Source organism: Cervus elaphus, chromosome 5, assembly GCF_910594005.1.
Source record: "Cervus elaphus chromosome 5, mCerEla1.1, whole genome shotgun sequence".
Taxonomy (NCBI): Eukaryota; Metazoa; Chordata; class Mammalia; order Artiodactyla; family Cervidae; genus Cervus; species Cervus elaphus.
In genome coordinates, this window is record NC_057819.1 from 4,578,713 (window position 1) to 4,606,703 (window position 27,991).

Sequence of the window (27,991 nt, forward strand, 5' to 3'; positions counted from 1 at the left end):
ACTCCCATGCAGCTCGGGCAGCAGGCACGTGGCTGGATCTCTGGTCTGGGCTGCTGGGTGCTAGGGCGCGGGCTGCTGGCCTTGGTTGCAGCCGGTTGGATGATTGCCTCGAGGGCAGCCCCCCGCCTCCGCCTTGGCGCTGGGCAGCTGGGGTCCTGGCCAGCTCCACCCCATACCTCCTGGGTTAGAGTGCCATGGGAGCATGGCCTGGGGTGAGTGGGTGTGACCCACCAGGGGCTCGTGGACCCTGTCCACGTGTGGGTCCAGCCGTGACAGCTGCTCCTGCCCTGGCTGCAGGGCAAGACCCCAGTCCCCTGAGTGGCCACCCTGCCCCGTGGGAGCAGCAGGCCCAGAAGGCCCACTCTCACCCCAGCCTCCCTGCGCCCGGCCTGTCAGGAGTGGCCCCAGGGGCCAGTGTCCAGCTGCCCCTGCCTTGGAGGTGAGCCCCTCCCTGCGAGCCTTTCTTCTCAACGTCATAGTCCTCTCAACTGACCTTTCAACCTTCACCTGGACCTGCGGGGCGTGGCCTTGTGGGGCCACGAGGCTGTGCTGGAAACGTCCGTCCTGTGTCTGACGGGGAGCTCCTGAGAGCAGGGAGCGGGGCCGCGCCCGCGGGCTCTAGCCACCTGTGCGCAGCCTTGGGCTCAGGGCTGGCAAAGGGCGTCTGAGGGCAGTGCCACCGGAGGCCGAGGTGCGGCAGGTACCCGGGGCAGCTTCAGGCCCAAGGCCAGTCACACCTGGTTGGTGGCTGTCCCAGAGGTGGCTGCGGGCTGGGGCGGGGGCCGACGGGCACAGGATGCCTGTGTGTGTGTGATTGGGGGGGTGGCCACAGGCTCTGAGGCGCCCCCCGGCCCCTCCAGGGCGTGGACCCTCCTCGCCAGCCCACGGAGCTGGTCGTGCTGGGGCAGCGCCTGGCACAGTGCGGCAGCCCAGTGGCATCCTGGGCGTGTTTGGGCCTCGGGGGTGTGACCCCGTGCCTGCCAGGGCCAAGGGAGTGGCGTCCTTGGCCTCCGGCAGGGACATGCTGACTCGCAGGGTGGGACCACGGGGGGCAGGCTGAGGGGGCAGCTCAGGTCCCGGGGCCTCTCGGGGGTCATGGGAGGCGCGGCGGGGGGGGGTCAGGCAGGGTGAGACCCCCAGGGAGGGGCTGGCACCTGGGGGAAAAGCGGTCAGGACACCTGAACAAGCGGAGACCTGGGCGGCGGGGGCACGTCCAAGTAGGCGTGTGGTGGATGCGGAACAGAGGCGGAGAAGGGTGACTGTTTATAAACATTTGGAATTTTATTTAAAAAAAAAAAAAAAATCACAACCATGAACATTGTTACAGTTAGAGGCCCTCTTGGTTCTCCACAATGATACTGAGCATGCTCACAAGGGGTTCCCATTGTTTAGTCTTAAACAACCATCTTTAAAATCAGGAAAAAAAAAAACTCAGCACACTACCATTTAACTTGTTTTAATGTTTCTTCACAAATGGTGAAAAATACTAAAGTACAGACAAGGAATAATCATAATGTTGTGGCCAACATTATAAATATGGAATTATAAATTTAAAACATTTTCTGGTTTAAAAAATAAATCTGGTAGTCAATGCAGCTCTGCGGGTCTCTGCGTCTAGTAGGGCCGGTCTCTGCGCTCCTGACGGTGCTCGCCTCTGCCCAGCAGAAGGGAAGAGGTGGTGGGTTACGACAGGGGTGGAGAGGAAGCCCGGCCCCAGCTCAGGGCTCCCTGGGACAGCCACCCGCCTCCCGCCCGGGGTGGTGAGACCCGTTCCGGGGGGAGGGGCTGCCGCCCGCCAAGCAGGCCCCCAGCTGGCTCACCCCCACGTACTTATCCATCTTTCCAGGTCCTCCTCGCCCGCCTCGCCGTCCTCCCATCTGTTCCATCAGTGGTCCAGGGGGCCCCCCAGGGCCACCTCGTCTTCCACCACCAAAGCCACCACGGTCCATGCCCCGGCCGCCGCGGAAGCCACCTCTGTCTCCACCACGGCCGCCTCTGAACATTCCACCGGGACCACCGCGGTCCATGAGGCCACCTCTTCCTCCCCGCATGCCTCCAGGGCCACCTCTGCCGCGGTCACCGCCTGAGGGGAGCGCGCAGGAGAGGACACTCAGTGCCAAGACGGAAGGCTGGGTGCAGAGCGCTTCCCTCACTGCACGCCGGGTCACAGTTCAGAACTGATGCTGGGGCTGCAGGTGACCCTTCGACAAAGGTTTGAAATGCTTGGGGGTCCACTTACACATTGATTTTCCCCCACCAAATATGAAGTACAGGACTGCACAATCCGCAGTCCGTGGAATCCGAGGGTGTGGAACCACAGACACGGAGGGAGGGCGGGTGGTGAAAATTAAGGGGCTTTTTTCTAACTGCACAGAGGGGTCAGTGCCCCTGTGCTGTTCAAAGGTCAAGTCAGCGCTGCGCCTGCTGACACCAACCTGACCCTGGCCCGCTGGTTACCAAGCCCACGGTGCTAACTGGAGGTTCAGTGCCAAGAAGCTGTGGGTACCTACCCGGGGGTGGGAAAGGTGGTGGGAGGAAGCCTTCAGGCTTCGGGGCCTTACACTGGTTGCACTCTGTTCTCCAGGCGAAGTTCTGGTTTCCACAGCCCCTGCATAATTATATCACCACAGAAATCACTTACTGAACAAGCCTGAGCAGAGACCACCACAAACACCGAGGCTGGGTCCAACTCCACGCGGAGGATCTGACTACACACAGGACCAGAGTCTGGTCTGGACAAGCACGTGCAGAGGGGCCTGAGTCCAGTGGACTGTGTGACAGTCTCCCGAAGGCCCCACCCCACAGCAGGGTCAGGGTCAGGCTGCCCTCTGGACAAAAGGGCGCCCCGCAGGCCTCTCAGGGGTGGGCTGGGAGAAGTACATACGGGTTGGGGCACTGCCAGTCTCCAGCTCGGTGCTGGACATTTCCTCCTCCAGACGGGTTCCCCCGGGAACCGCGGGGCCCTCTTGGTGGGAAGCCGCCTCTGTCTCCTCCGCGGCCTCCCATGCGCCCCATGGGTCCTCCAGGACCTCCTGGGCCCCCTGGACCTGCAGTAAGGAAACAGCAAACCTCTTTGTAGCACCAGACTTGCTACAGAATGTGTGAATCACGAAGGGAATTGGATCACAGCGTCACTGGCCCCTTGCCCGGTCCTACTTCGCCAGAAGCCCAAGGGCACACCTCTGTGTCCCTGTGGTCTGTCCCTACAGCTGGAGGACAGGCCTCCTCACACATGTGAGGGACCAAAGCAGGATAAACAAATGGCAGCCCAAGGGCTGACCCCCCAGAGCATGGTTCCCAAGGCTCTCAGCCTCCCTGACCAATCAACCCCTCCTCCTCTTTTGCTGTCAGTACTCAATACTAGTATTGACACACCTTTTCAGTATCCCTAAGGGGCCTGCCTTCACTCTAGAAACACAAGGGTACCGAGAACATTCAGAGCAGCAGAGTGGAGCCCGAGAGCACCCGGTACATACCTCCTCGGAGCGGCGGCGGCATCCCCCTGCCCTCGCGCGGCGGCATGCCGCCTCGCATGCTGTTCATGGGCGGCTTCTTCCGAGCGAGAGAGACTTTAAGTTTGCTCCCTTGGAAGTCTTTCCCTAGAAAGAGATAGAACATTCATTACTCCCAGTGTCCAACTCATACGCCCCCTGAGGGGATCAGGTAAGGTTACACGACTCCTTTTTCACCAACTGCACCCCATTATAACACTCAACCATTCCCACTGCATCAGTGTCTTCCCACAATCTTCCCTAAGATTTTTACAGGCGAGGCCAGAAGAGCCTTAACAGGGTGAGAAGTAGAGCAGGAAGTGGCCGAGAGGAGACAGATCTTGCTGACACTTTCAAATTGGTTTTGTGTGAACTGAAATTCTAGGATCAACGCCAAAGTCATTACATATATAAAACCACAAATGTGTGTAGCTGAGGGGTCTGTGGGGTTTTCTGCACCTCTGACATCTGTTCTTAGAGAAGCAAGGGGATCTGAGAACAACCGAAGATAAGGGCTCTCTTAACCCCAGGTGAGCACCTGGCGCTCGTGTGACTGAGGGAAGCAGGGCAAGCCGCTTCCCGGACGCCCCCAGCGCTCCTCCCGGAGCAGAGAGAGGGTCTCCTTGCTCTTCTGACTCTCAAGTCCTCCTTCCTGCACGCCCTACAGCTACACAGAGGGACAGCCCATCTGTCCCTGGTCCCTAGAACCACATTAAGAGAAAACCATTCCAACAGAAGGACACACTCGTGCACTGGGAAGACCCAGAGGAGTCGGGTGGAGAGGGAGGTGGGAGGGGGGATCGGGATGGGGAATAAGTGTAAATCTATGGCTGATTCATATCAATGAAAAAAAAAAAAAAAAAAAAAAAAAGAAGGACACACTCAAGCGCGAGACCCTCGCCCCGCCACACTTGCTCCCAGACCCTCCGTGTGCCCCGAGGCGGCAGAGCCAGGAGGGCCGGGCGCACCCCACGGACCCAGGGCTCCTACCGTCAAACCACTCAACAGCAGTTTTGGCGGTTGGAGGGTCTTCATAAGACACTGTAGCATCGCCTTTGGGCTTTCCCGTTTCCTTGTCCAAGTAAATATGGATCATGGGTTGTCCAGTCCTCTTGTTCATCTAGGCATAAAGTAGCATAATTAAGCTATGACCAGAAATACTAGTTCAGAGGAATGGTGGAATTATTGGTGACTTATTTTCAAAGTAGCTACCACAACTATGTACATGTAAATGACTTTTTCTTCTTACATGTTTTATCATAAAACCAAAATACGCCCAAAGTTCTAAACTGGGTCTCATTTGTACCCCAGCCTCCTCTTCCTATGGCCTACACCTGCCCCAACGCCCTAACTAAGGGCCATATCACAGGCACCCAGTGAGCAGCCACCTCCTAGGATGCAGTCAGGCCATCCATAAGACACACTGCACATAAAGTGAAATTGTCCTTCGATCGTTCAATACAGTACACAGGGCTGTGAGTGTGCTAAAAGTAAAAGGACTTGACCACCTCAAGCTCAATCACAGCCAGTTTTCCCTCCAGAGACAGAACAGGACTAGCTTCCCAGCTCAAAACCAGATGCAAATAGCTTGAGTTCAGGAGCCACACTACACGATATATGGAATATGGCTTCGTGTATTTTTTCCATTACACGTGCATATGATCAAACTCTAAGATACACACATTTATGTATCTAGTGATACGTGAAAATATATATAGAGCTTAAGTAACTTACATACATGGACTGATACCTATGTTTTTATAAAGGGCATATAGAGACAAAGGAAATGTGACAAAATAGTGGTATGAATAATGGGTTATATAATTTTAAAATCTTCTAATTTTACAAACTTGATAGTAAACACTACTTAACTAGGAATAAATCCTAATACCCAAATATACAATATACTATATAATCCACAAGTAGGAAGTTTATGATTTTAAGATTTATTAAAAGTAACTTTTTTTATATAGATGGATCAGAGAAAGTCATTCCAAAACTGCCCATTAACAAAAAAAAAATCTGCAAAACTTTTAAGATGGGCTTTCCCAAAGACCTAATAAATACACAAATACAATGCTAATGGAGGGTGGGAGGAAAGCACTCTATCATAGAAAACATCCTATTTGTGTGTGTGTGGTTTTTGGCTGCACCACGAGGCACCTAGGATCTCAGTTCCTCGACCGGGGATGGCGCCTCTCCCCCCTCCGCATAGAAGCATGGAGTCCCTGACCACTCGACCACCAGGAAGTCCCCCGACTGGGGTTTTTAAGGAACTTCCTAAATTGGTTCTAAAATGTATAGATAGAAGAGCAAGAAGTAAAAAGAATGAAACAAGAATCTGCCTTACTAGAGATTGAGATTTAGCACAGAGTAATTAGCAGCGCTGCTAGCATAGGATCACATAATTAACGAAAAGTATACATGGAGCCAAGAAACAGACCCAGGTACAGACGGTACTTTCTATGTGACAGCACCACATACCACCAGGGAAAAGGTAGACCTTTCAAAAGATGTGGAAAAAAGGTTTTGCAGATTAAAAAAACATGAAGACATAACCCAGTAAGGTAATGACTGAAAACATTAAGAATCCCTATTCACCGAAAGAAAACGAGCGAAGTGTGAGCCTCAGGGAACCCCTGGGGGTACGGTCAGAGCCCTGCTTTCACTGCCAGGGCATGGCTTCAGCCCCCGGCTGGGGAAGAGGATCCTGCAAGCAGAGTGGTACCATCTCCCACCCGCCCTTTCAAAACCGAGCCACAAACTGGAAGACTTGGATTTGCAACAAAGACAAAGATCAGCATTCAGACAACATAAAGAACCACGTATAAATCAACAAATGACAGACAACCCAATGAAAAGTGCGTATGAGACACAAACAGGCATTTCAAAGAAGACAGGAGGCCATTATAACATTATTAACCATCAAGGAAAAGCAAACTACATTTCCATTTTCTTCTACCAGATTACTGAAAGTTTAAAAAAACAAACACGTGATTCCTGATGAGGCTGTGGTGGATGTGTGGTGAAAGGTCCACTGGTCAGCCAGATGGGTTACTTTGAGGTTAAACACTGTACACACCTAAGAACCAGCAATTCTACACCTGGGTATAGTCAGTTCTCATTATTCATGGATTCAAATATTTGTAACTCCAAAATCAACACTTGTGGCACTTTCTGTGGTTATTTGTGGCAACGAACATAAGGTGAAAGACGTGTGGCCGGATGCACATGTTTCCAGTGGAGGAAGACGATGCTCTTTCCTCCCGTTCTAGCTTTCCTGGAGACGACCAGAGGCCAGAAACTGGGAGGTCGGGGGCAGTGTTCTGTAACGAGTTTTGGCTGTGGGACTAGTTGGACAAATCTGAATACCAATGCAGGCAAGTCACACTTCTGAACCTTTTCCTTTGTAAAACGAGTAGGAGTTATCAGGATGAACTGTTCTCAGAATTTGTGATTATAATCTACATGAGATGTGTGTACACACTTCTGGGGCAGTGGCTCGGCATTCGCTGAGAATCCAGTGTCTGTAGTGACTATAGAACTTAGCGCGACGAGTAACAAGAATCAACTATGTACACACCAGAGAAACTAGCGCCACCAGGAAACATGTGCAAGGATGTTCGCTGGAGTGTGGCTTATATACTGAACAGACAGCCTGTGTGTTAACAGAATGGATGAATAACTTGTGATGTATTTATGGTAAAAATACAGGATGCCCAGACTTTGAGATTTTGACCTAGGGACCCTCCTCAACCCTTCTCAAAATTCCAGTTTCTCTTAGTTTTCCTCATCTTTGGTAACCATCACAGTAGTCAAACCAAACTTTCTAGCCACTCCAAGCTTCTTCAAGCTTACCAGGCAAGCTCCTGTCTCACTATTCCCTCTGTTATTCTGAAATTATTCCCCACTTGGAGTGGCTCTGTTCCTCATTTTATCCCTTTCCTATCTTCCTTGAGAATCATGATCACTGAACACAGCACAACTATATTCCTCTTTACAACATGTTCCACGCTATACGTAAACTTTAAGGGTTCTTATCTGTTTGTTCCCAGTGTATGTCCAGAATGGTGCTGCCTTGTTACAGTAGTGTTTTAATATTCTTCAAAATTATGTGAAACAAAATATTATTGAGGTACATCTATAAAGAAAGGGGAGGATAAAATTCAGGATTCGCGTGGGGAGAAGGGACAAAACTAGGAAAGGAAGACACACACCAGGCACCTCCAAGGAACTCATAAAGCCCTACTGCCTGTGCTGGGGTATGGACACATGTTATTTTAAAAACATTATAGTCTGTATTTCCTCGCCCCAAAAAGTTCCTGTAAATATTCTTACAATTAACTTGATAATTATAAAAGTGACCCTGAGTTATCAAATATGCTTAAACCATGTTTAGGATTTCTTTTCTGTAGAACAGTATTTTTTGCTTTCTGCTTTTTGTATTTTAAGGAGCAAACCACATATGGACAGTCCAGAAGGAAAAATCAAGCCACTTCAGAAACTCTCCAAGTCAGTTCTCTTCAAAATGCCCTGTGGTTACAAGATCTGCCAGCACACAGGATCATGCTCTTACTCACCTTAACAACTCCACACTGCTTAAAGAAGTCTACCAGATCATCAAGAGTCACACTGTCATTGAGTCCTTGCACGTAAATTGCACTGTTGTCAGAGTCTTCGTCTGGATCTACAGGTGGGCCTTCCAGAGAAAAGGAGAGGCAGTTACTGTCACGTATCCATGGGGGCTGATTAACCAATGGTCACTACTGCCTGCTAGCATTCATCACAAAGCCAAGAGAACTATCAACCTTACTAACAAGAATGAGACAGAACTTTTGGTGTCTTTTTGTTTACTCATGATAAAGGAAGCCCCAAACTGCTCTTGACAGCAAGAGTATTCCACTCATCTGCCTGGCTGCTGAACTCCAACACACACACTTGCTTCTGGGCTATTCAATTACAATGCACATCATAACTCCAGGAATTCAAAATTACCTAAATCAAGATCTGGTCCTTCATCCATGGGTCCTGCCAACCAGGAAAGATCATACAAAATATTATTAGTGCACGTCTTGCAAGCTACAAACCTTACAAACACACATAGCTACCTACTATACCACCATTTGATGGGGCTTCATTAAATTCAAAACGACCCGCACTGCTAGAATGGAGCAGTGCCCCTTTAACATATGTGACAGGTTTGCTAGGGTTTGCTTTTCCTTCGCTCAGAGTTTGCTTTTAAACCATTAACCAAATACACTCTCAGTGCTTACGTGCCAAATTAGTGTTAAATTTAAGTCAAATTTTTTTTCCTCCAAATAAACCAAATTTTAAAAATGTACTCTCCCCCATATTACAGAAGCAGTTGCTCAATACTCCAAGTCACCCTTTGTTTCGTAACCGTAGGTTAACCTTATTACCCCTAAGACAGTGCCGGCAGTACCCATTAGTCTCTTTTGTAGAGATCATTTTTAAACCACTTATCAAACTAATAAAAAATTATAGTTTTCTAAAAACTGACTGTATTTTTTTTTTAAACACTATCCATGGTAATACTCAAAAACTTACCACCAGGCTTATTGAAGCCACCTCGCTCTCCAGCGCTGCTGGGGGGATAAACGAAGAAATGAAGGCCTTTCCCTTTAAAAGCCAGTACCGCTCTGAGCCTTGGGGGGGCTCGTGGGGAAGAAGGGCACTGGCTAAACACATCTCCAAACAATGCATCTCTCTCATCTTGTCACTATGCCTTTCTTCAGGGCAGCTTGCTCAAATTTCCTTTATATACAACCTTGCTTGTCTGATTGTACACACCAGTGTGGTTGATTCCTTTCATTTCGGGGGCTGGTATTAATAGTGCAATACTTGGCAAATTGGGGGAAAAATACATCCCAAACACCCACCCCATCAGTTGAAAAACAGGGAGAGCTTGTGTGGAAAGGAGTAGCAAGCCAGGTAACTGCTGTGATGAATTTTTTCATGTTCATAAAGGTGCACCCTCAACCTCTCCCAGGGGAGAGCCAAGTGAGGCCCTGGGCTTCTTAACAATCACAGTTTATAGAAAGCAGGAGACACCAGAGTAGGGCCTATGACACACACCAGAGGACGCATCCAGCCGATCTTCAGCATGAAGCCATACATTTCAGGGTGCTAACGGGTTTAACAATCGCTGTGAAAGGAGAATTTACAACAAATGCCAAAGCTCCACAGACTGGGGGTGCAACTTTATAGACATATCAATTGAGATTAATGACAATGGCAGTATAAAATCACTGCCTTATGTATTTTCAAAGGGGAAGAATAAGAATTGGGCCTTCTAGGTTTTTTTCTTAAATAAAAGGCAGCTCCTCAGTGGGAGGCCTTGAGCTTTTCTAACCAGTATTGCACCTTTAATACCTGAATATACAATTTCAAGCTGTTGCATGCAGCTTTGCTTCCTTTTTAAAAGTACACACCATAAAATGTTCTCTCTCTTTAAACACAAAAGTTTACACTTTAATGTTACACAATTCTAGAGTATTATACCTCCTCTGGTTCATTACCAAACAACAAGTATGCAGTTACCAAAGTTACAGAAGGATTCCATTTATACAATGAATACATTTTGTTAAAAATATTCTATGTATATTTTTCCTCTCCATATGGACACCGTGTCTAGTCCCACTTTTCATTATGCTGCCGGCTGAGTACTGAGTACGGGTACTTTTTAAGTATTGAAGTGTATACAAGGCTCTCACTTTGTAACCTGTAGCATATAAATGCGACAAAGCATGTTAAAAAGTTTCCACGTTTAACAGCCAATGAAAATATCAAAATACTGAGGCAATGAAAAAGGGCATGTTAACAACATTGAGTGCCTTACCTGCAGAAGACACTGAAAACCATCACCACACCACAATAAAGAAAAGAGGGGAGGGGGAAGGCTCTTGTATTGTCCCCAGAGGGTCCAACAGACTGCATCCCAGTCTGTTGAAAAGCCTGTGGGGAAAGCCACGATGTTTTCTATGGCTTCAGCAGAGACTTCTCATTGAGAAAGAGGGAACACCCTCTACTAGCAAAATCTAGTAAAATTAGTAGAATTATTACTTCCGGAAAATTAAAATGAATAAACTTAAAATTGGTTTTGCAATCGAAAAATACTAAGGAGTCTAGATGATTGGAGACGTGATGATAGTGATTTCAAGTGTCTACATCTATTTAAAACATCTGTAAAGAAGTGAAACCTTTATAATGGAATGACATTCTCCAAATCAGAAGATTGACTCTACTTTATACCAAATTACTCATAAATTTTTGCATCTTATAAAATGACTTTCTTCCAATAAAGATTTCACTGAAGGCTTAAGTTATGCAGAATATGCAAAACAGTATTTTAAACCAGTATTGTTCAGCAGTAAACAGATTTGTTAATATAAAATCTAAAAATCAATTATATATTTAATCTTGAAGTACACTTCTAAAGAAATTCTGTTCAGTTTTTCCTTGAACCAATGGTGGCACCAAATCCAATTTATACTTATACCAACATTCTGCATAACTTTTTTTTTTTTTTTTTACTAGTTTATACAGGGACAGAACACACACAGAGCTAAGCCTTCTGGATTATGTTAACCAACATTTCACCTCACCTTCATCAAAGTAGAGACACCAGAAAGGGAAAAGGATGTGGGAGGAGGGAGGGGAGGGTGGGATAGCAGGTTCATGTTACTCTTCTAAACAAAGTTTTCTAAACCAGGTTGTGCCATCCATCAAAATGGTCAAACCGATTTAGACTTCTCAGAATCTCCACTGGGGAGAGTGATTCTACAACTGTATACATTACTCTGCACAAAGCTACTAGACTTCTCTGTATACCAGGTGCGCCTCAGGCCACAGTTCAAGGGTTATGGGACCAAGACCTTCATCATTTATGTTCAGTAGTTCCAAGTATAAACAGAAGTTGGGGACAAACATTGTGGAAAACAGCTGCATTCCTTTTCTGCAGTATATACACCAGGTATTTCAAGACAATCATTCAGAAGCAATTAGTCAAAAACCTAGGGTTGTTAGAAGGGTTGTGTGTGTTCCATCCCAAATCTATTACCCAGGAGGCTTTTGGCCTCTGGAAACCATGAAGGGAACTGAAAGCTCTAGTTTCAAAACCATTCTTTGTTCTCCCCAACCCAACCAAGTAGATTGGCATTTAAAAAAGCAAACTGCCTCTATAGATATGCCACAGAGATGACATTTCCATGTTTGCAAGATGGCTTGGGCTCATCAGACTATCCATGGAAATGCAGAAATAAATTTCCTATGTCTTTCAGTCCCTTCTTTCCATTGAAAATCCTATGGATGAAACAAAATTAGGTAAAAGGAGAAAAGGTTTGCTCTTACCCCATTCCACCGCGTCCTCCTCCCCGCCCACCTCTGCTCATGCCTCCACGATCAAATCCCCCTCTTCCCCTGCCCCGGTTATCAGGGCCACTCATGCTCCGGTTCTCTCCTGGTCCGGAAAATCCTCCAGACTCCTGCCCATAAACACCCATGCTACTGGGGTGGTCCTGTCGGAATGAACCTGAGGAAAGAGTCACATCTGTAAGCCATGGATCAGCATTCACACCACTGCTGTTGTACTTTCTCCTGGAATCACAGAATTCTCAAGTGCAAGGCACTAACCGAGGTACCATCTTCTTTACATCTGATTAAGTAGCCCTATCAGTAAGTTTTTTTATCAAGTTCAACAAAAAAGGCTGAAGTAATCTCATATTATAGTCTGCCTAGGAAAAAAACATTCTCAAACAAAAACAGGACTCTGACCAACAGTTCACAGGGTTCTGTATCCCAAGATGCCTTAAAAAACTGTTCTTTAAACCACAAACAAAAATGGAGTCAGGTTTCTTGGGGGTTGCTAAGGGGTAGTCTCCATCAAGAAGCACTACTCATTGTCATAATGAGACGTACTCATGGATGCAATTTAAATTAAAAGACAACAATCCAGGCAAAGATCAAATTGTGAAAATAATTTTTTGAATTTTTGGTTACTTTTCCACATAAATAAACTGTAAGCATTCCACAAAAATTGTCTTACGAATGTAAACAAAAAAAAACCAAAATCAAAATACAGTATCTTTTTAACTATCAAAACTGCAGGAGTCTTCAATAGCTACCTGCTCACGCTCTCTTAATGAGCTGGGGTGGGCAGGCCATGAGAAAAGCTGGCTTCACTCACTGCATATAACCTCCCCAGAGAGCAGGGCTGGCAGTCTGAAACTTTTTCTCTGGTCAGTTACAAACTCTCTTTTCTCCTAAGGCATACTAACAACAATTAAACTGGAGAAAAGCCAGGATTATTAGCCAGGATATGATACCCTCAAGATGCATCCTGGAGTTCAAAAGCGCACAGTGGTAAAGAGTGTATCCCAGTTTCAGAAACCCCAAACACAACCATTCTTATTTGGGTTTCTCTCTTAGCAACTCACTCTGCTGCCCGTAGCTGCTGCTCTGCTGGCTGTACTGACTTGGAGCCTGGCTGTAGGACCCGGTCTGGGGGGGGTAACTGGTGGGCGGCTGCTGCCCATAGCTGCTTTGCTGGCCGTAGCCACTCTGCTGCCCGTAGCTGCTCGGCTGCCCATAGGTGTTCTGCTGGGAGTAACTGCTCTGATCGTAACTAGTCGGCTGTGTAGAGGAATAGCTGAGAAAAAACAAAACAAAACAAAACAGCTCGTTAGGAGAGGCTTGTTATTTTAGGTCCCCTAAATATAAGCGACATTCCCAGCATGTGACATAGAAACCCTTAAAAATGCAGTTACTCTTTACATATTAACATGCTGAACTTCAAATGAGCAAAGTATTTTTGTATTTAGAATCAAGTTCTGAATAGGAGGGGGTATTATACAAACACACACACACAAAACGAACCCATCTATAAAATGTACAACCTTAATTAAGAGTTTCCCCCTTTACCACCCCCACCTTTATTAAAACAGGGCTTCCCAGGTGGTGCAGTAGTGGAGGGTTAGGAGGCTCCACCTGCCAATACAGGAGACACAGGTTCAATTCCTGGGTCAGGAGGATCCCCTGCAGAAGAAATGGCAATCCACTAGCACTCTTGCCTGGGAAATCCTACGGACAGAGGAGTCTGGCAGGCTGCAGTCCACGGGGTCACAAAGAGTCGGACACAACTGAGCACACACACGCAGGCACACGTGCTCATTAGAACAATAGTTACTCTCAACCAAACTCGAGGCATGTTTGGGAGCCTAGGTGCTTCCTGTATTGAAGGAAGACTGTGCTCCCAGGGAAGGATGACCCAGGAAAAGGCACTGAGAAGAAAAGTGAGGCAGCTAAGTATGGTATCCAGTTCCAAGGCTGCCTACAATAATTCTCTTGAGTGAAGACTTGTTTTCTGAAGGTACAAGGCCACTTGATGTGTGTTTGTGTGGCCACTTTTCAAGTTGCTTTAGTGTATAGTTCTAAAACTTCCAGACATGCCTGATCGTCTATGAATCTGGACATTAATAAGGAAAAGCTGGACAAGGAAACATGAAAATCAAGACACTATATGAAAAATGAGTTATCAGACTGATATTCACCTTCATATACGTCAACTAAAGGGCAGGAAAACTAACCAAAGATACTTTTAAACAGAAATAAAGCTTGAAATAGTATGAACCATGATAATGAAAAACAAGACAACACATAGTACAATTTTAATTCTAACTACAATAATTTTAAGTATCTGCACCTCCCTCACCACAGCTGTAAAACGTTAGTCGCTCAGTCGTGTCCGACTCTCTACAACCCCATGGACTGTAGCCCACCAGGCTCCTCTGTCCATGGGATTCTCCAGGCAAGAATACTGAAGTAGGTTGCCATTCCCTTCTTCAGGGGATCTTTCAGACCCAGAGATCAAACCTGGGTCTCCTGCACTGCAGGCATATTTTTTACCGTTTGAGCCACCACAGAAGCCCCTGGAAAGCTGTAAGGACTCAAAAGCCTCTCTTCACACCAAGTGCACCTATTCAACTTGCCAGATGAAGTGCTTTCAACATGACAGGTGTGGGTGGGCCCTTGGGAGGAACTGCTCAAACCCTGTGCACTTCTGCTCCAAGCTGTACAGAGACACTTACCAGTCAGTTGTGCTTGCTTATACATAAGCCAATGAAATGAATACAAAAAGGGGAAATGTTAATTCCATCAAAACCAAGTTAACACTTGAGGACAGAATTCAGACAGTTAATTTGAAAACTTGCATCAAAAAAATAAACCTGAGACAACTTGTGGTTCTTCCTCTACTTTAAAGAAACCAAAACTGGACACTGTAGTTGCTGGTGTGGCTAATTAAGACAAAATGCAGAACAATAAACTCTTAAGTCAAAAACAAAAGCCTTGGCTTAAGACTGGTGCAAGAATGGACCTTTAAGTTAAACATAGTATGATTAAGGTAAACTTTCTTTTTGAAAAAACAATGCCCTGCAACTTGACCCATCTCAACTGCACCTGGAAAATGTGACTTCCATGGTTCTGTTTATCTGCTTTCATGCCACTGTTTCTTATCTGAATAAATTAAAAAAAAAAAAAAAAGTGGCAAAAATGTACTGATATTTAGAAGTGTTTTTGACTGAGGTTTTAATGTAGAATATATGGTCAGGCTTATCCCTGGGAGAGTCAGGTAACACAGTTCACCTGAGGAAGCAAAAGCAAGCTGGGCAACAGCCTGAAGAAAACCTGCTGTGTTACCCCACTAGCTCATTGGCCACAAGAACAAGCAAGAGGAGACTGACCTGGTAGGAGGGTAGGACGGTGGTGCCGAGACTGGCTGCATGGGGTAGCTCCCAGGTACCTGGGGATAACTGTAGTTACTCTGTCCATATCCTAGGCTGGGCTGGTTGTAACCCCCTGTGCTAGATTGAGGTTGACTAGTCTCAGCGGGTTTGTTACCATCCTGCGGTCTAAAAGGAGAAATAAAAAAGTGAGACTTCTTTTCTCTCAACACCAAACTCTTGAGTAAGAACTCAATCTACGAGCAATAAGCAATGTTAGGACTGAGCCTGGAAATAATAAGTAGAGTTGCAAAGTGAACTCCATCAAAACCCAATGTTGGTCCAATGGTCTCTGCTGGAAGAGAACACTAAAGATGGAAGAGTCTTAATCACATCCACGGAAGAGACATCAACACGCTCCTTTCCATTCATGTCATCAGCTATAGAAGCAATTATAATACTCTGTGCTGCCCATTTAACAGACCTGGGATGGGAGGTGGTTTGTTCAGGAAGAAAATGCCTTTTCTCAACAAGGACTATTAAAGAGAAACAAGAAACTTTAACAATAATGCAAATTCTGGGTTAAAGTAACATTTACGTAAGTCTATGGCATCCTCTCATGCTCAAGGTGAACTGGGAAATACCCTTGTGAAGTGATGAAAACCAATCTTAATCCCAAGGGGGAAAAAACCAAAGAGGTTTCTATTACCGCTTAACCCCAAAGTCTGTAACAGGGCTGTAGCTGAGTTGAATGCACGCTATGTTAAGCAAAGCCCAAGAATCAGCAGGCAGACCAGGGAGGATGTAGAAGTACTGCTTTCTCCAAAGAGCTGCTCAACAGTTCACAAGCTCCCTCTCTCTGAGGGAAAAGTGAGTAGCTACCACTGATCAGGAGACAGATTACTGTTATAAAGTGTGAGGGATTGAAAAATTAAGAAACCAAAAAAGATGACTTATTCAAAGACTAACATATACCTGCCCCCACCCCCCGCCCACCATGGATTGGATACACTGTTCCAATGGAGCATCAAATGGGACCTCAAACATCTGAGAACATTCTAAGTCAACTGAATTGGGACCCTAGAGGAACCTGCTTAACACTAACCACTGATGACTGTCTAAAAGATGTAAACTATTCAGTAGCTCTGATTACTCACTGTGCATTTTATATGTACTCTCATGAGTGTCTGCCAGAGCTAATTTCTTACCTCTACAGCAGACAAAAAGTCTAGGTTACAAGTTGATCTCGTGTTTACTCCCTAAAGTCTTCTTTCAAACTAGAATTCAATGTTCCTTCAAGACTGTATGCAGAAGCCACCTAAGTGCACTGTCTAAAGCAAAGACCTGAAATCTTCTGTTAAGTAATAATTAATATTGTTTACTTGCTTACCAGTCATGGAGTACGAACTGTTTGCCCAAATATTCACCCTACAGCAAGGCACCCAGTTAAGAATTCATACTTGCCTATGGTACTTAGATTACCAAGCCAGTACACAATACAGAAAATCACAGAAATAAAGCAAAAACAAAAACAAAAAACAAAAAAAAAACAAAAGAGAGAGAAAAAAAAGAAAATCATATCACCAATGTCTGACTTCTGGATATGGATATAGTCTTTACTGACAACTGAATCATGTGACTGTTCCTTGAAATACATAATTCTACGACCGACCCACCCCCAACTGAGAACTACAGTGTTTTTCCCAAAGAGAGAGTTATTACCCATTTACAGGGTCAATAAAACCAAAGGTAAAAGCATCAAACTGTAAGTCCATCAGTTGTTCTGTTGTGAGGAAACTACACTCTATTTTCATCTGGGTTTAGCAAAGTAAATGTAATATATCCTTGTATCAACACGCCCATTCTACTGAAACCAAACCACCTACTCAGTGACATTCCTTATTCTGGCCCCTGGATGGCACCACTTATCTACTTAATGATGAGTAACATTCCTGGTGTGACTGTACTGGGTGAAGAACAGTTAACACCCAAGTAGATCTGAGTAAGCTTTAGAAAGGAACCCAGTCAAGGATGCTCTGAAGTGGGCAGGTATGCTCTCTTTCCTGAAAGCCCAAGGCTGCAGCGTTAGAAGCAGGGGAGGGGGCCTTACCTCGCAGGCGCAGTGGCTGCCGGCTGCTGTCCGTAAGCTGGGTAAGCAGGCTGAGTGCCGTACGCAGACTGAGCTGCGTAGGAGGCCTGGGTGGTAGTGACCGTAGCAGTGGTGGTGTCGTAAGCACCGGTGCCGTACCCCTGGACAGGCTGACTGTACGCCTGGGGGGCAGCTGGGGTAGAATATCCTAGAACAAAGGAGAGCTCCGTCAGATTTCTGGCTCCTCAGAGATGTGCCTGAACACTCATTAATAGAACAAATTATAAATCACTTTCAAGCATTATAATATTTGGCCCCTTTAAATAATCTCCCCTTCAGTAAAAGTAGCAACAAACCAATATTTAATGCCTAAGTTCTCTGAAAACACTCAGTTTTCAGCAAAGCACTGTCTCTTTTGCTCTAAACCATACCAAACAGAAACGAAGAGAGTAGGCCACAGAAAATGCTCATATAGAAAAAAGGGCTCCCTTTACCCCCACCTTGAAGGGATTCAATAGGGGACATGAATTCTACACTGGCTTTGCAAACAGGCCTTCTTTAACACGTCTTTCAACTAACTACTTAAGTATACCCCAAATCTCTACAAACAGGAATAAAATGCCCCAGAAAGGGAGGTAAAAGACACAGTATGTTAAAGTAGCTGCAAAATAAGGATCCAGGTACAACTTGAGCATTAAAACCTATCCTTTGGAATTATTTGCTTTCAGCTCCAAGCATCATATGCAATTCAAGTTTAAGGAAACTGGAAATTGTGGAGAAGATGTGTTTAATTTTCAGTGAGATATTAACAACTGATTAAACACTCTTTAAGAACCACTGATTTTGCTTCAGGTAACAAACTACTAAGAAAATGTCAGTTACCAGCATTACATTAGTAATAAAGACATACTACAAATTATATTTGCTTACGTATGTATAACCAATAAAGGTTTCCCTCTTTAACTTTTTTGATAAATTATCTTAAACTTAATACTCCCAAAATACACACTGAAAGTTAATGTTAAATTTCACATAAACCATTTGAGATTCTAGTAGTCATCAAGTTATCCACCCTATTTCTCTCTTATTTACCTACCATGAGCAAATGAGTATTTCTCCTGCTAAGCAATACTGGAGGTGGACTTTGTAGCCCCCCTGCTATTTACCTAACCAAGTGTCACACACCTGTCCCTGTGGGTGTGCAAAGACCAAGCGAGGGTCTCTCCCTAGTTCCTGCCTTTGCCACACCAGATGGGATCCACACCCTTTCTCTCCCTTTCTGCCACACCGTGCAGTTTGCAGGATCCTGAGTTCCCCAACCAGAGAGGGAACCCAAGCCCTGGGAGTGAAAGCCCCGAGTCCTAACCACTGGACCACCAGGGAATTCCTGGGGTCCATACCCTTCCATCTGGAATTTGGGCTTGGAACATGACAACCCCCGAACCTGCAGTTCCTAACTTGAGTCCCTTTCCTAGAAGAGGTGTCATAACCTTTCCTGGTGCTTGGCTTTCCTTCTTCCTATTCAACAAGCAGTCAGAGTCAAGTCTAGTAGTCAGCATTTATGTCCACCAAAGAAAAATCCAAATCTCAGTAAAGCAAAAGAAGTTTCAGTACTCATAACAAACTTCAGTTAGAACAGTGTCCTCACTCTACACAGAACTTACTAGCCAAAAAAAAAAAAAAAAAAATCAACTTCCCTCTGTGCAATGTAAAATGTCACCAATCTGTAGCACAGAATACTTTCTTCTCCACTTCAAACATTTCAGGGCAATTCTGAAATTAATTATACACAAAAACAGTAACTGCCTTCTCAAATACGTTGGGTTGAAATGTATATGAAAGCGCACTTCACAACACAGGAGTCCCAAGCACTGGAAGATTTTTCAGTTGGCATGTTATTCATCTAAACTGTTTATTTAAAAGTTCTTTGCAGAATCCTAATGTCAACCATATAAAGCACTCATTTATTTAAATTTAACTGGAATCTAATTCCACCTACCCTATTACTCCTACACAGATTTTTCCCCTCTCCATGACAAGCCATTTATAAGATTTGTAAGGACAACAATTAAAAAACAACAAAAAACTGATAAGGGCAATAACTCATGTCATAAAAACATCCAGCAACAGACCCTTGTAGTGCTGAAAATTACAGTAATAGACACCTGATTAATAATCTTTTAATTAATCTGTAATACCCACACAAGCAGCCAAGCAAAATGAGCAAAAATTAATAGAACAAAATGACAATAAAAATGACCAATATAAAAAAGACAACATATTTATTTACCAGGTGGTGATGAATTTAAGAAAAAAGAGAGTAAAAAAATCACACAAACCACCAGAATTTTTGTTCAACAATACAATCTAAAGTCTAATATTTCCATTCCAGTTAATAAGCTGAGATTTCTATAGGCCCTCCTCTAGAAAAGAGTCTTTTTACATACATTCCTTCCAGTAACCATCCAGTGACTTTTATACGTGAAGGCAGAATGAGGTAACGGGAAAGCACTCAGTGTACTTGAACATACCTACTACTCCTGGGGTCCTATTTGGTTTGGCTCAGCCTCAATTTGCTCACCAGGTTTAATTTTAGTTCCTACACTCCAAAAGTTGATGGGAGAATTAGGGGAGATGTGAAAGGTCTTCTATAAACTACAAAGTGAATACATAGCTCTACAGAACCTAGAAACTGTATTTCCTACAAATGACTTGATCATGTTCTTATAAAATGATTCAGAGACTCCAAAGGCTGCATTATTTAACTTCAAATGACACTCGCTTTTAAAATGAGTTAAAGGTAGTTAAAAACATCTAGATGTGAAAAATCAGTCATGGGGATGTAAAGTGCAGTATAGTGACCATAGCTGACAATACTGTATTGTATACTTAAAAGTTGTGGAGAGAAGATCTTAAAAGTTCTCATCAAAAGGATGATGTGTGGGGGGGAAGGGGGGGTGGGGGGGAGGATGTGTGGTATTCACGCTAACTAGACTGGTGGTGATCAATTCACAATTCTCACAAACACTGAGTCATTTTGTTGTACACTGGAAACTAACGTCATACATGTCAATTACATCTCATTAAAAACGTAATAGCTTGAATATGTAAAGTTCATCTCACAACTTCAAAATTCTGTGTTAAAAATACAAACTGCAAAATTTCAGTTCCAGCTTTTCCTACAGCTGCCAACTAACACCCACAGAAAGTTTAAACGCTTCCCATCCTATTCAATGATATGCATTAGGTAGATTAGGAAATACTTCCCATCGAATCCACGACATGGTCACACAATGAAATAAACTGTAGGTGAGTTTCTCCCTACCAGTTCTGGTAGATCATATGTAACTTGGGGACTGGAGATAGTTTGAAAAGTAATATTCTCTTACAATAATAATGACAGGAGTGGGTGGGTGGGGAAAAGGTAGGGATCCTGAAATGTTACACAGTATTAAACATAAAAAAGTTATTGTACAATTTTCACACACTCCACTTTCAACCCCAGTATTAGGATATAATTTATTCTAATTCTTAAAATAGTTCATTTTTTATTTTTTGCTCCCTGGAATGCTGTTACATATATATTTAAAACATACTATGGATTAAAATAATATCATTAATACTTAAAAAGGAAAATAAAATGTGTCTGGACTGGAAACCAACCAACAGACAAACATAATACATGCAGGATGGCAATCTGTTCCTCTAAATAAATCTAATCATGCAACCTATCCTTGAGGGAACAGGGGGAAATCAGCTGGGAAGTAGTCATCTGAAATACCTCTAAGAAAGTGAACAGCTATTATTAAGGCTTGACACAAAATAATGTAAAATAAAACAAAGCAAAATCTTCCCCAAAAATCACATAAAGAAAAAGGACATGGATCTGCAAATGGCACCTGAAGCAGTTTTCCAGTAGCACCTTGTGTGTGATGTTAAAAAGTTTGAGGGTTAAACAAATGAAAACACCTAAAGGGTTAACATTACAGGGTTAGACAAGATGGAAAGCATTTCCCATGCAAGAATGAGCAGGATAGTCAAACCTGTACTGGTCCCTTCTACTGTGGAAAGCACAAAACAGAAAGTAGAGGGCACACTATCAGATGAAGCAAACAGATCTGAAAATCAGTTCCATTTTTAAGCAGCTCGGTTTAAGAAGGCTCATTCTTACCCAGTATTAGCATTAGCACAATCTTTTACATAGTCTCCATTTTGTCGTGAGATTATTTAATACACTGTGTGTAAGACAGATGAAAGAAAAAGTTCTTTTTTCCTTTGGAATTTACCCCACCCACATTCTATTGAAGATCCTTCAAGGAGAATGTAAGGAAAAGGAAAAACAAAAACCCAGCTCCTTCTAAGAATAAAGAATTCCCAGACGCCAAGGTATCAACTAGAATATATACCCAAGAGCACAACTAACAAGTTCCTTAGCAAACACCCTAGCTAACATGACCCCAAAGTCTCCCAGGGTCTTACCAGTGGGAGGCTGTCCATAAGAAGTTGCATAGGCGGTCTGCCCATAGGTTGCAGTGGTCTGAGCCTGGGTATAGCTGACATCAGTGGGCTGTCCATAGGTTCCATAACTTTGCTGCCCATATGCCTGCTCCAAGAAAAAGAATTCAAGAACTTCATTTATGAATCTAGCATTTTAGCAATAAAATGGACTTGCTTACTTCTAAGTTCCTAAATTGGAAAACCAAAGTAAAAAAATATGCTAATAAAAAGATTAAAAAAAAAAAAAAGACAAGAGATCACAATATCACAAACGTTTGTTTCCCCCTTATCTAATCCACTTGTGTTTTCATAAACTAAAAAAAAGTTCCTGAGATAAACAGGTAAAAATCTCAATTTAATGATAGAAGAAATTAACAAGATGCCCTCAAATGATGCACAATGAGGGAAAAGATATATAATTACTAGTACCCAGTGTAGCAGTTTTAGCAAACAGAAACAAATGCTAGAAAAACAAAATGAAAAGAGAAAGAAAATGAAAATGGGGCTAAAACCTATCAGACAATTTTGAAAACTGGATTTTCAGCATGGGACAAAGAGTTACAAATTATTACACCACTTCAAAGAAAATAAGGAATACTACACGTCTCCTTTAGATTAGTAAGGCATGAGTACTGAATTTTGAACTTGGACATCAGTAATACTTAAAACCTGGCAAGGTATGAGATGTTCCTTCAGGTATCAGTAAGATCACATTCTAGATTTGAACGGCCAGTTATGTAAGATCTGCCAGAGACATCACATTCTGTCTGTCCTAGAATCTTTCCACAACAGAGCTATTAGTATTCTTTTATGTCACAGAGCATTTCAGAATTTGAGGTGATCTTGAGAACACTAGGTGGTTAATTTCTAGTATCTTTTGGCCTAGATTTGATAACAGGCTCATGTACTAAAAAGAGCCCAGAAGCCCTATAGTTAGGCAGCCTTAAGAGCTGACCCATCACTTACTGTGCAACCACTGGCGAATGGTGTAATATCTATGCACTGCAATTTTTCATCTGCAAAATGCCATATTATCACGTTCCTCTGCAAAGCTGCTGTACGATTAAGTTAAATAAACTTAAACACAAAATATGTAGAAGAAACAAGCATGGAGCAAAACATCTAACTTGAGAAATAATACCAGAAAGGAAAGGAGAACTAAAAACTCCCAGTCTGAGGACAGTTTCATTACAATGGCCCTCCCACTGTGAAAGTTTAAATATCTATGCGTTTTATGATTTCAAACACATTATACTTTTCCATCACCTAATTTTTGAAAAAGATTCATGCTAGCTATTTTTTAATGGCTGATGGAAATAGTTTACTTGGGGACGCAGCCACATGTAATTATCTTAAAAATTACCTGGGTAGTCTGTGCATATCCTTGAGTGGGCTGGGCAGTGTAAGCACTGTAGCTGTAAGAGAAATTAAACGCAAGAACTGAATACAGAACATCCAAATTCCATTACTAAATTCTCCACAATTAGAGGAGGCTCTGTACTCTAAAAAAGCAACCAATCACACCCAAAGTACACTTGTAAAAATCTGACTTACCCCTGCTGGGCTGCAGCTTGGCTGTATGTACTATAATCTAGAGAAAACAAGAAGACAAAATAGTGTGAAGCCAGAATTTACACGGAGAAAAGAAAAAGGAGGGAAGGAATTCAGGCAGCAGGAAGATGAATTTTTAAATACCGTACTGAGAGGACCTACAGGACAACACAGGTCCAAATGAGTATCTCTCTTTTTTTTTTTTCTCCCCAAATGAGTATCTCTTATCTCTCAACACCAAACCAAAAAATAAGTCTAAGCCAGATAAATTCAGAAAATTTGAACAAAGTGCTAGCTAATGAGGTCAAGATCAGCTGATTTGGCAAAGATACTTTGCATGTTTCCATGACTACAAAGCCTCCCTTAACCACTGGCTGTCATTTCAAATACATGATCATCATCCTAAAAGTAACAGGAGACAAGATAAATGCAACAGGATCCAAAATTTTACCCTCAGGAGGCATGCAACAATATAACAATGTTTAATACTGGAATGGTTACATCAGTAGCTACATCTCCTCAAAACCTAGCTCAAAAAAAAAAAAAAAAACAAAAACAAAACACCCCCTCACTTAAACAAGTTAGACCACCCATAATTCCCTAGGAAGGCTGAACAGAAATGGCAGAGAATGAGACAAGGTATCCTGCAAACCAGGGTTCTAAAGGGCTTGCTGACCCTATGATGGGTCACATCTATAATTTTAAAACTACCCACGTTACAAATCCCACTGAAGTAGTTAAGGCAGACTCGTAATTGGCAGAGGAGAGAGCATTTACTGTTTTGGCTGAATAGTTTGGTTTTAGGTAAAACCATCTTTTAAAACTCAAGTGATTTCACCTTAAAAACACACACTATTTTTCTTCCCCTGTCCTAAGTAAACCTTCCTACAATTTTTCTTCTCATAAGAAATTTGCAAGGACTTCCCTGGTGGTCCAGTGGTCAGGAATCTGCCTCCTGGAGCACAGGAAATGGGTTCGATCCCTGGTCTGGGAACTAAGATCCCACATGCACAGGGTGGCTAAGCCTGTGCACCACAACCAGAGAGAAGTTTGCATGCCACTATGAAGATTCAATGTGCTGCAACTAAGACCAAGCACAGCCAAATAAATAAATATTCTTTTTTTGAAAAAAAGAAATTTACAAATGCACAAAAAGGGACTTAAAAGGAAAAAAAAAACCCCTCTGGTCCACTGAGGTGTCTAAAAGTAGTGAAAATAGAAAATAAAATTGTTAAGAAGCTTTCATGGCACTACTGAAGTAAACATTCATATATACTTATAAAAAAACCCTGCCCAATTCTCTGCTCTCCCTAAGAACTACTATCTTTTTCTATTAATATGTCAGAAGACAATACGGCCATTAAGGCAGACCAAAGGGTCCTTTCTTTCCAATCAGCAAGTAGTGCCTTATCTGAAAGCAAGAGCTAACAGCTCTTCACAGAGGGGGTTTCTAACCTCACTCCAACAGAAGCCTGCTTCACAGTTCACCTGGCCTGCCCCCAAAGCAATCTGCTGATTCAATCTCTTTAACTTGGCTCATTTTTCACCTCTACACATAACTTGACCACTTTTCTTCCTCTACACCTTTAACTCAGAACCCTGAATCATCAAATTATCAAATCAACCACCAAAGGCTATGTATAATGAGCAAATCCATTTGCTCAAGACAATCTTAGCTCTGTGACATATGAAAAGAAATGCAAATCACTTTCACGTTTTAGTTAAAAAATAAACACATCAATGAAACACCAAAAATCAAATATTTCAACCTACATTCTGCTGAGGCTTCTGTGTGAGGAATGGCTCTACATCACTGACATGTAAGTTCAATGTTTGCAGGAGAACTTTTACACAACAGTTATATAAAACATAAAACTGGCAAAGCTGACATGGAACAAGGAATGATCTCAGATCAGTGGGAAACCAGCTGATTTAGCCCCACACTGTTGGGCTTAGGGAGGTAGTAAATGTGTTTCCTGAGAACTTATGTTATCTTCCTACAGCATACAAACATTTATATGGCCTCAAAAATCTACAGTTACACACTGGTCAGATTATTTAGCAGTTGTCTTTTTTTTTTAATAACTCCCAAACGTGTAGCTGAAGACTACATTAGAACAGAGAACAAGCTGAGGAGAACGGGGGCTATTGGGGGGAGGGGAGCTCCAGAGTGACATGTCAGGTCGCTTCAGTCCTGTCAGACTGTCTGCGCCCCTTCGGACTGCAGCCCACCAGGCTGCTCTGTCCATGGGATTCTCCAGGCAAGATTACGGCAGCAGGTTGCCACGTCCTCCTCCTGGGGATATTCCCAACCCAGAGTGCTAGCAATATTCTATTTCTTGGTCTGAATCGTGGTTACTTGGAAGTTTCTTTGCTAAAGTGGACATATACTTTAGGTACTTTTCTAAATACGCCAAATAAGGAGGAAGAAAAACTAAGACTATTGCCCAATGTGGTGGCTTTTAGATACTTCAGGCAGTCACAATTCAAACTGTGGAGAGTTAGAGCTTCAGACTACATCATAAGTTAAAGTCACTTTGGGACAACTCCGTGAAAGCAAAAATGCTTTGCTGTAACATCAGAAACTAAGGGCTCAAAAAGCTCTTCAAAGGTCTAGCCTAACCCCGTCATCTTGAAGGACAGGACACTGAAGTCCAGGTAAGTTAAGGATTCCCTCAAAGGTCCCCCGGTCAGACCTACTGCCGGATCTACATAAAACACAATTGTAATTCTAATACAGTATGCGGTGGTTACCAGTAAACAGAGCTTGAGCAAAGGAAAACGAAAAATTGGCACGTCCACACACACACACACTTAAATACACACACATATGTACTCCCCGAACTTTCACGGGGAAGGGAGAGCAGCACTCCCCCTTACAGAATCCTAACACTGCAGGGAAGAGGGAGGAGGACAGGGCTCTGAGGAAACCATTCCCCACCAGGAGGTGTCTTGGACTGTGCTTGTTTCAGAGTCCTTTCTTCCAGGGGCACTCTGTACCCTGGCACTAACAGCCAGCATCCACTACCTGCTTGTTTACAGACCACAAAGCTGGGGAGAGTTCTTAAGACTGTCCTGCCCTTGCTGGATTCTGGACCCTTTTCGAATTAAAACTCGGAAGGACCCTAAGCTTTTTCCATCTTCCCTCTTCTCTAACAGCCTGGAGTCAGGCTGCCTAAGATTTTGCCTCAGAGGCAAAAATCGCCCCACCCGACCCACAACCGCAGTTAGTGCACGGACTGCAAACTGCAGGTCGCGTTTAGGCTACTCTCTTACACACCCCGGGGCGGTAAGGACCACCCCACACACCAAGTTCCAGATCCCACCCCGGGCTTTCTTTCAAAGTCCAGTCCGCGCCTCCTTCCGCTCTCTTCTGTCAGACCACGAAATAAACAAGACTCTCTCGGCTTAACCTAAGTGAATAAACGTGCGAGACGATTACTTAAGCATAATTCAAACGCCGACCGAGGCCTTTTGTTTCTCCTAAATCAAAAAGGCCAAGAAATGGCTTTCGGTGGGGGATTCCTGGCCTCGCGAACCGGGTTGGCCTCATTATACAACAGGCCTCCCTCCGCGTTTGATGAAAAATGGCCCTGGGAAGCCGCTTAATTGCTTTTTGTGGCGAAAGAAGGACTAATAATGGTTTAAAAAAAAAAAACTTTAAGAAGCAGCCGACTGGGTAGTTGTAAAGCTGAGCGTGGGGTGGGGGCGCTCCGTTTAAAGCCCAGTTGGGCAGAAGTTCGGCTTGGGGGCTGGAACCCGCGGAAGGGGGCAATTCGGCAGCCCTGGACGTGCAAGCCGACCCGGCTTTAAGAATGACGGGGCTCCGGCTCACAGGTCGGCGCCCCTCGGCTCATAAGTCCGCGAAGCCTTTTTTTGTTTGCTTTTTTCCCCCCCGGGCTTCTCGATGAGGCAGAGTCGGCCTCGGGCCTAGGCTGCCGCCCTGGAAATGGAGTTGTGGTGGGGAGAGTGAGACAACGGGCCTGCCGCTTCTCGAGCCGCCACCCGCCGCCCGCCGCCCGCCTCCCGCCCCCGCCTCCAGTTTCGGGGTGCCGGGCCTGAGGCCTGGCCGAACCCTCCCCGCAACTGCACGCGGGGCCCCGAGGCCTCAGGCCCCGCCCACGTGGCGAGCGGCCCGGATCTCCGGGCCCGACCGCCGGCACACAATGGAGGCCAAGGCAGGCCCCGCGCGCCCCCGCCGCCTCCAGCCCCCCGCGTGCCGGGGGCGCCGGAAGGTTCCAGAGCCGGCCTGCCCGGTGGGGGGAGGGGAAGGAGCGGAGGGGGACGCCGGCCATCGAGCTTCTCAGACCGCGGCGGGTACCCTCACACCCTTCCCGGGAAAGCCCACTCAGTCGTCCCTGCCATCCCCAAAGACGAGCGACCCCCAATCTGGGCGTCCCTGCCGTCGCCGGCGCGACCGCAGTCCCACCACACTCACCCGTGGACGCCATTTTCTCTCCTTCCTTCTCGTTCTCTCAACGTCCGTCTCCCTCTCGCAGTTTCTCTAGACGCCGCACTGCGCAGGCGCGAGACCCGCAACCTCGGGCGCTACCATCGGGCCCCCGCCACGGGGGTGGGGGAAGGCGGAATGACCCACCGCTTCTCGTCCTTCGCGCCCGCCTCTC

General features: G+C 44.7%; 1 protein-coding gene across 7 annotated transcripts; it reads right to left on the minus strand.

Annotated features, from left to right (window-relative positions):
* Positions 1-1,256: 1,256 nt before the first annotated feature.
* Positions 1,257-27,968, minus strand: EWSR1 (EWS RNA binding protein 1). Of its 7 annotated transcripts, none has more exons than XM_043901428.1 (17): positions 27,805-27,968; positions 23,370-23,406; positions 23,179-23,230; positions 21,798-21,921; positions 17,340-17,526; positions 15,251-15,418; positions 12,947-13,158; positions 11,862-12,042; positions 9,060-9,094; positions 8,487-8,519; positions 8,072-8,190; positions 4,482-4,611; positions 3,477-3,599; positions 2,885-3,047; positions 2,511-2,608; positions 1,831-2,083; positions 1,257-1,654 (listed from the first exon to the last, which is right to left on the minus strand). In XM_043901428.1, the coding sequence occupies exons 1-17, from the start codon at positions 27,815-27,817 to the stop codon at positions 1,615-1,617; spliced, it is 1,968 nt and encodes a 655-aa protein (XP_043757363.1). In that variant the 5' UTR covers positions 27,818-27,968; the 3' UTR covers positions 1,257-1,614. The 7 variants fall into 7 exon arrangements, with proteins under 7 accessions (XP_043757363.1, XP_043757361.1, XP_043757358.1 ...); XM_043901426.1 differs by having other exon boundaries at positions 9,060-9,097; XM_043901423.1 differs by having other exon boundaries at positions 9,060-9,097; positions 11,862-12,060.
* Positions 27,969-27,991: the final 23 nt, after the last annotated feature.